Source organism: Haplochromis burtoni, unplaced genomic scaffold, assembly GCF_018398535.1.
Source record: "Haplochromis burtoni strain Fernald_Lab_line unplaced genomic scaffold, NCSU_Asbu1 Contig_287, whole genome shotgun sequence".
In the NCBI taxonomy this organism is placed as follows: domain Eukaryota; kingdom Metazoa; phylum Chordata; class Actinopteri; order Cichliformes; family Cichlidae; genus Haplochromis; species Haplochromis burtoni.
This window is the reverse complement of record NW_024582648.1, coordinates 132,988-141,146: the sequence shown is the minus strand read 5'-3', so window position 1 is coordinate 141,146 and position 8,159 is coordinate 132,988. Positions and strand designations below refer to the sequence as shown.

The 8,159-nt window shown below is 38.9% G+C and overlaps 1 protein-coding gene across 1 annotated transcript in view; it reads right to left on the bottom strand.

The window, feature by feature from the left end:
* Positions 1–8,159, bottom strand: part of plcg1 (phospholipase C, gamma 1) — a 28,330-nt gene that overhangs the window by 19,094 nt on the left and 1,077 nt on the right. Inside the window, exon 2 of the mRNA XM_005940250.3 lies at positions 7,521–7,808. Coding sequence (XP_005940312.1) covers positions 7,521–7,737 — 217 coding nt within the window. The 5' untranslated portion in view covers positions 7,738–7,808. The remainder of the gene's footprint in view (positions 1–7,520; positions 7,809–8,159) is intronic.

Sequence of the window (8,159 nt, the reverse complement as noted above, 5' to 3'; positions counted from 1 at the left end):
CACACACACACACACACACACACACACACACACACACACACACACACACACACACACACACTCTTCTTTCAGCTCCTGCTCCTCTTCCTGCCCCTGAACCACACATCCTGTGCCTTTGTCGCCTACACACCACATCTGTGCTTGCGTATAGGTGAGCTCTGCATGTTCTTTTCTCAAGCATAAAAATGTCTTCTCACAGAATTTCACCAAACTGTGCTCTAATCATATATCATATCTCCGTTTACTTAACCCGCCACACGGGCCAGCAGACTTCCGTTTAGACTGAAGCACTTCTGACAGGCTGATCTGTTAGACAACACTTTTAGTCATTTGTGTCAAAATATTTGGAGCTTGCCTCAGACAGATGCAGGAAAGAAAGAGATAGCCAGAGGTGTAACCTTACCAAAAGAGATGAGAGGAGGTATCCTGCAAAACACTACCACACTTCCTTCTGTGCTGTGCCCTGTCTTCCAACATTTTTCTTCCCCAAGCAAAAGTATTGTCAGTAAAAATATGACAGCCTGATGTTTAAACTTTGGCCAATGTAAAGTTTATCCCCTTCCCCCAATTTCCTTTTTGTTTGTTGTTGTTGTTGTTTTACTTTAAATAAGCCAATGTTATGATATTGTGAAAAAAGCAAACGATCAAAAAGAACATTTCTGTTTTTCATCAAATGTCAAACTTCTACTGTTTCACACACACAATGTCAGGATGTGCTTCTTTTCCATTTTTATACAACTGAAAATACTGTGAACCAAAAATAAAATATAGGAAGAAGGCCCAACTTTCTGACATTTCACATACATTTAATAAGAAAATTAAAAGAAAGAATATTACAAATAAAACAAATCAAAAGTAACTGCCAGCTTTAGTGTTGCTATAAAGCCTAAAATATTGGATTGGATGGGTAAAGACATAAGCATGATTATTACTGAACTGCATTCAACCAGCGACTCAAAATCTTGAGATTAAGAATCACTTTTGTGACAGTGTCCTTTTCCCAGATAGCCCATATTTTTCAACTCTGCATGGGTTCAAATTGCACACCTTCTTGCAGTGTTTACAACTGAACCACGGTGGTGTCAAAAGTCAATACGTTCACAGCATTCGCTTAGAATTTCATGGCAACTTAAAACGTCACACTCGGCCACGCAGACTTAAGAGTTTTGACTGATAATCATGTTCACAATGTCAGCAAAGGACCATTGAGCAATTATTATGCTAAATATTCTAAGTGAGAAAATATAAAGATGACTATAGAATAAATAAAAACATATGGGTATGCAATATGAACTTGACACTGTAGGATCTTTCTTGCATATGGGGCACATCCACAAATTACCTGGACTGCATATTTTATATTTTTAACCTTAAATAGCCAGAAATAAATCTGTGAGGTAAGCCCCAGATTCATCTTTTTAACTATTAAGCAGATCAATCGTGTTTATATGCACCATCCATTCTAAAGCAAGAAAAAACCCCAGAACATTTCCAAGTGACTATGCGGCCTATGTTGTGACAATGTTTCACTGCACACTTCCACATCAGCTGATCCATGTAAGCTTCACTGACAGCATATGGGATCAACTTCAGCAGAAGACTTTTCCTCTGACAAACATCTGACAAGCCGCTAAAAGGGTTCAGTTCCCCTTTCCAACAATCTCTAAATGGAACGAGTCTGCTGTTGAGTTCTGCTTGTTTTCCAGCAACAGCCTGCTCTTTACAACGTTTTCATACAGACAATCAATCTGAAAGCAGTTTCTGATTAAGTAACAGCGTTGCTGCCTGAGGGCTAATGTCTCAGTATTTTGTTGAAAATGTTCTTACATATAAACTACGGCCAGATCCAAACGAGTAACACAAACACACACAAAAAAAGGTGGGTCAGTTAGAAATGACATCACGTCTGAGGTGTTACAGTGTATGCACGTCCTTTGCGGGAGGTATGGAAAAAGCACATCAGAAGGACGACAGTTTTCACACGTGTGTGCAAGTTAATTCCACCCGCTGGTTATGTAACTTAACATAAACAACCCAAAGACTTCTTCATTCTCAAAAAAGGATTTCCAGGCTACAGGTGAGAACATTTATTGGTACTGCTGCTGAAAAGGAACTCGTCCAATGTCGTGGTGCGTGTTAAAACAGTATGTGGTTTGAATTATTGTCAAAACTGCTCACCGACGTATCATAACAACAACGACGACAACACAGTTCTAAATCCTGTCTACACCTGAACACGCCTCACATTCCTGCACCATTCAAATTGAAAGGTTGTCAATGAATCCTTTCATTGTAGATGAATCTGCCAATTATTGCCCCGATGACAGTATAAAATCTCAGGGCAGCAGTGGAAAACACCCATCCTAGTTTCCCCAGAGTCCAAATTTCAATATCTAATTTTGTCACGATCAGAGTCCACAGCCCAAAGATATTGAGTTAGCAGTCATATTAAGCAAACAACAATGTTTACAGTAGAAAAATCTATAAACATATTTGAGGAATTTTTGTTAAAAGACATAAATTACTATCAAAATAGATGTGGCTTCTTTTCTTGTGCTCATCTAGAATTACAGCTCTTATTCAAATGCCATGAATTTGACCGTTTCTGCATTTATGTGAACTGCCCCTCTGTGACTGAGCAGATCAATGCAACAGTAGATGTAGAAAGTAACTCGTGTCATTACAATGCAACAGTTCAGTGATATCCAGTAGAGTGCAAAATAAATATCTGTGAAAAATATCCCTAAAAGACCAAAAAACTCGAGTTATCCATGTATTCAGTGCACTGTATTGTCAGTGAGTATTATCACAATTTTTCAACTTTTAAATAGTCTGTAAATTCACTCAGTTAGCTCTCCGATTCTCTTGCAGTCTGCCATTGTCGCTTTCCGAGCTGCTTCTTCCTCAACGCAAGCCGGTTAACAACATTCATTTTAACCTCTTTTATTTGCTCAATGTCAACATGAAGAGTCAAGAAATTGTGGCTCTAGCTAAGGAATCCATTTAGATTGGCAGGATGCGCAAGAAGTTTAATTCACATAGCCATTTTAGCGTTGCTGTAAGCTTTGGAGAAAAACTAAAGGACTGACGCTTGTCAGTTTTTAAAGGTTAAAAAAAAAATGAAACAATAAAAAATAAAATCACATACTCTGATAATATAGGCTTAGGGGTCAGAGTACTGACTGAGGCCTCACAGGGTTAAATAAAAAAAATTTATTCTGTTGCTAGTGTATTGATAACACCATAGGAGGAAGCGGATGTGGTATACTGCAGCATCGATTTTGTCCCAAACCTAGGAGCAGTTGCAGCACGGCATCATTATGTAGTGTTTATAAAGGGAAAAAAAGTCTCATATTCAAACTTACGATGCGTCAGTCATTACTTAGCAAGTTTATATGCATTTGTCCTGGAATTAATATTACACTGCAGCTTGCATTTCTACAAGACTTTGCCCACGAGTTGAATTTCATGCTTACTGCTGACCATTTATCCTTGCGTGGTTCACACTACATGTGAGAAGTGTTTAATAAAATATGTAATGTTTATATTTAATTTTATCAGTGTCTGAGCTGTGATGTGAGATAGATATATATAGAGACACACACACATTTACATATTCTAAACCAAAAATCTGGGGGGCTTTTCTGTAATGTTTGCAATAAACTGTTCATTATTGTCCATAATATACATAAAAACTTAATGTCCAACTATACACTTACAGATTTAGAGAAGATTTTCTCAACATTCAACTGAGCAAAAGTGGAAAGGATGTAGAACTTCTAATGAACACTACACCAGGCTTATCAAGATGCAACAAATTTACCCACAGTGGTTTTCTTCAACCAGAGATAAACTGGATGACAGAAACATTTCTACAGTATGTTATTGAATATAACCTGCCAAAATAATAAATTACTATTTAGTCTTTACCAGGTCTTACAATTAGGTAAATAGAACTTAAGATGAATAACAAAATAAATAAACCACAATTCAGTAAGAAACTGTGTGTGAAAAATTAACTACATCACATGATTCAAATGCATATAGAGCCGCCTATAGCAGCAATAGCTTGGAGTAATTATTTTCTGTATGCCTTCATGAGTTTCTCATATTGTTGTGGAGGTATTTCGTCCCACGCTTCTTTACAGCGTTGCAGGCATTCATTTATGCACAGCTCTCTTAAGGTCCCACCACAGCATATCACTCAGGCTGATGTCTGGACTTTGCCTTGTCCACTATTCTGTTGTAGATTTGCTGCTTTGTTGCATGACCCAGTTTCAGCCTAGCTTTAGCTGTAGACAGATGGCTTCACTCTAGAATACTTATGGTTCATGGTTGACTCAATGACTGCAAGGTGCCCACCTCCTGTGGCTGCAAAACAAACCCAACCCATCACCTCTCCACCACCATGCTTGACAACTGGTATGGGGTGTTTGTGCTGACATGCTGTGTTTAGTTTTCACTAGTGGTGGTGCTTTGCATTATTACCAAACATCTCCAGTTTGGTCTTACCTGTTCAAATAACATTGCCTCGGAAGTCTTGTGATTTGCTCACATGCATTTTTGCCTAAGCGGGCGGTGCTGTCATGTTCTTTTTATTAAGAAGAGGCTTCCAAACAAGCCATACTTGTTCCATCTTGTTCTTTTTTTACTGTCACAAACTTTAACACTTAAAATGCTAACTGAGGCCTGTACAGTCCGAGATGTTGCTTTTAGGTTTTTTGCAGTTTTCTGAGGATTGCAAGGTCTGCAATGAATTTGTTAGGAGATCCACACTTAAAGACTGATGGACTTTAATTGTTTTGGAAATGGCCTCATATACTTCCCTGATGTCTTTTCTCTTTGCCACTGTGTTAACACACCTGAATTCCCCAGAGCAGTAAATTCCTGAAACATCTGCTTTTGCAGAGATGCTCACACTCACTGATGATCAATTTCAGACTCACAAACAGCTAAGGCCACCACCACCATGTCTTCCATACATACACCTGCCCACCACCCCACTAATGTGAGCCATTGTCTACGTAGCACCTCATCTTTCAGGCTACTTACATACAGACTATATATACGGACCAAGTCCTTTGCAATTTGCCCTTTTAATGAGTGACTTCATCTTGCTTTGTTATTTATTACTGTTGTCCTATTGTCTATTTATATTTCCTTCACAGTTTCGATGTACATGTACAATGACAATAAAGACGTACTCTCTTCTATTCCAAATAAGTGCATCTGATTGGCAGCATTAGTCTTTCACACACTGCTTCTGCATTTTGGCTTCATTTTTGTTAAATAATGTGCTTTTATGCCTTTTTTTGCCAATTGTATTTCAGTTTCTTCAACCAGAGCTTGTAAACATAACAGGGTATGACTATGAGGTTACAAGAACTAAGTTGTTTTGGGGTTTTTTCAAACCAGGACACAAAACTCAAATAAATGGTTGAGAGTATAAAAGTATTCATTCATAAAACTCTAGAAGCGGCTCAGAGTTCATCAAAGCTTGCCAGCGAACTCACTTTCCATCTCCGTAGCTCTCTGATATTAAAATGAGTTGATGGTGCCTAATGACTCAAACATGATTTCGATTCATGTACATGTCACCTGGTATCTGTCACACACTAAACGAGGGGGTTAGAAAATGATTCGCATGATACTGCTGAGTTTTACTGAGGGTGCTGTGCAGGACGTGTTGCAGCAGTCTCTTTGAAAACAAACTGTACACTCATGTAGTGACTAACAGAACTGGAGCAAACTTTTTCACTTAAAAAGACAGACTGTGAAGCCCAGGTATCCAAGCTGCATATTTATGACACGCTCAGAAGGCACGTCTGTCTACTGACAATTATTCTGCAAGACCACATCCTGCTATGTCAAGCCGCACATACATCATAGTGTGCTGTAGAGTAATATACAAGTGTGCGAGCCACAAATGAGTGCAGCCAATTATCTGATTGGAAACGCGGGGCAAAAACTGAAAGGCAAATCACGTGGAGTGGTGAAAAAAAATGCACAAAATACACTTTAAGAGAGGATGGAACAAATGGGTCCACTTCTCAGCACTTTATATTTAGAAGCATACGAGACTGACGTTTCCACAGTTAATGGACATCATTCTTTCATTGCCATTGATAAGGGGTAAATACACGGGGCCAAATCGTTCCTGAACGATTACACACTTCCAGTAAAAACCCTGGTATTCTATTTCTGAACATTAATGAGCAGCTCAGGCCAATTTCACCTCTCCAGGAGTATCAAATGGCAGCTATGAGCTCATGGGCGTATGAAACCCTTCACTAAGAAGATGATACTGATTTTACCAAAAAAAAAAACAAAAAAACATCAAAACAAAAAAAGAAAAGAACACCACTAAGCCTACCCTCCTTTGTGTATGTGTGTGTGTGCTCTTTTTGTTGCATCCGGAGCAGAGTGCAGCTGTGCACAAGGCATCCTGCTACCCAAGAGACAGATGACATTACGACTCACTAAAGGCCTGTGCGTCCTCAGTTAGACACGCTGCTTTGTTGAAGATTAACCTGAATGCCAGCTTCCTGGTACTATACAGAATATTCCTATTAAAAAGGAACAAAAGAGCGCAAGGAAACAGCGTTTCTTCTCTGCGTCGACCCTACAACTATTTGTACCCGACACGTGATTTAATTTCTTCTTCCTCTGATATTCATACCTGCTTTTTCCAAGAGAAATAAATATATTATATTGCAAGAAAATAATCCCAAACAACTGAACATTTAAGCAACCTGTGGTTCAGTAAGAAGCACTTTAAACACTGATATTACGACACACAGGCGGGGTTGCATGTTTTCTTTCTACGGTATCATACAACTTTAGCTATCAGATTGATTTATGCGCTTAAAAAGCAGCCGGTTCAGTTTTACTTCTACCGTACTGATCCCAGTTTCTCCAAACTGTCTTTAGTGTAAAAACCTTGTAAAACCAACCAACCTCTTAAACTACTCATGTATTTGCTCAGTACCTTTAATTTTTAATCCTGGCAGTACAACTTACATTTTTCACAACACAAAGGTTTTGGCATCTTTAAAGGTTAATCAGTTGCCTTGGGTTCCAATGTAGACATCAACTAAAATATCTTACACCAATAGCGACTAGTTACTTGACGCTTAAAGCACTTTTAGCTGTAATGTATTAAAAAAAAAAAAAATCCCACATCTACAATATCACTCCACCACCAGTCTCTTATTGATCAGTGGAATTGTGAGATTTCACTGCGTCTTTGCTGTATGAATTCAATTATTTGGGGCTTTTAGATGTGACATCACATCCTAACTGACAACACTATCCAACTGTTCACAATACCATCATGTCGGCCCATCGTGCAAGTCTTTTGTGAGGCATTCAAGCATCTTAAAAAAAACAAAAACGCTGCACCCATCATATTTCTGACTGTATGCCAACCAACCAGTTCTGGCACATATACCTTACAAATTTACCAGTCATCAGGAGCGCTGATATTTGTATGAGCATGTTTGCACTGACAGAATACTCACTCTCGCCCTCTATTTTATCCGTGCCCCGAGTCCAGATAATAGTCCTGGTCTCTAGCTTTACTTGAAATGTCCTTCTCTCTGGCCGCTGGGACTTCTTAGAATAAAATAGTGTCAGTACTGTTCCCAGCTCCAGGTCTCGGTACAGGTTGTTCATCTCTGTGGCGTTGTCCATCCACGGCACAGGTCCATTGGAAAAGAAGCCAGAGGTCCCAGCCATGTTCACTTCCCCTGTTTGTTATCCGTTTCCTCTCAGAACAATCTGCTCAGTACAGGCTTAGACAGGGATACCTACAGCAGGAGAAGAAGGGAGGGGAAGCCCGTGAAACAACAATTCCTCTGGGACTTCATGTGTGTCAGTGCTGCATGCACATTATAAGGCACCAAAGAGTTTGATGCTGTCAAGAGCCATGCTTTAAACGATATTGCATGAAGTGTAAATGTTTCTATCATCCAATCTTTATAAATAAATGCACACTGTAAGACACTGCTACCCATATGTTGAGATACATGTCAAATATGAACGTAGGCAGTAATAATGCTTTATAATGACCATTTATAAAATTATATTTCTAAAAACTTCTTTAATGTTCAGCCCCGAAACCACAAATGTCTCATGTCATACACACAAATATATATATA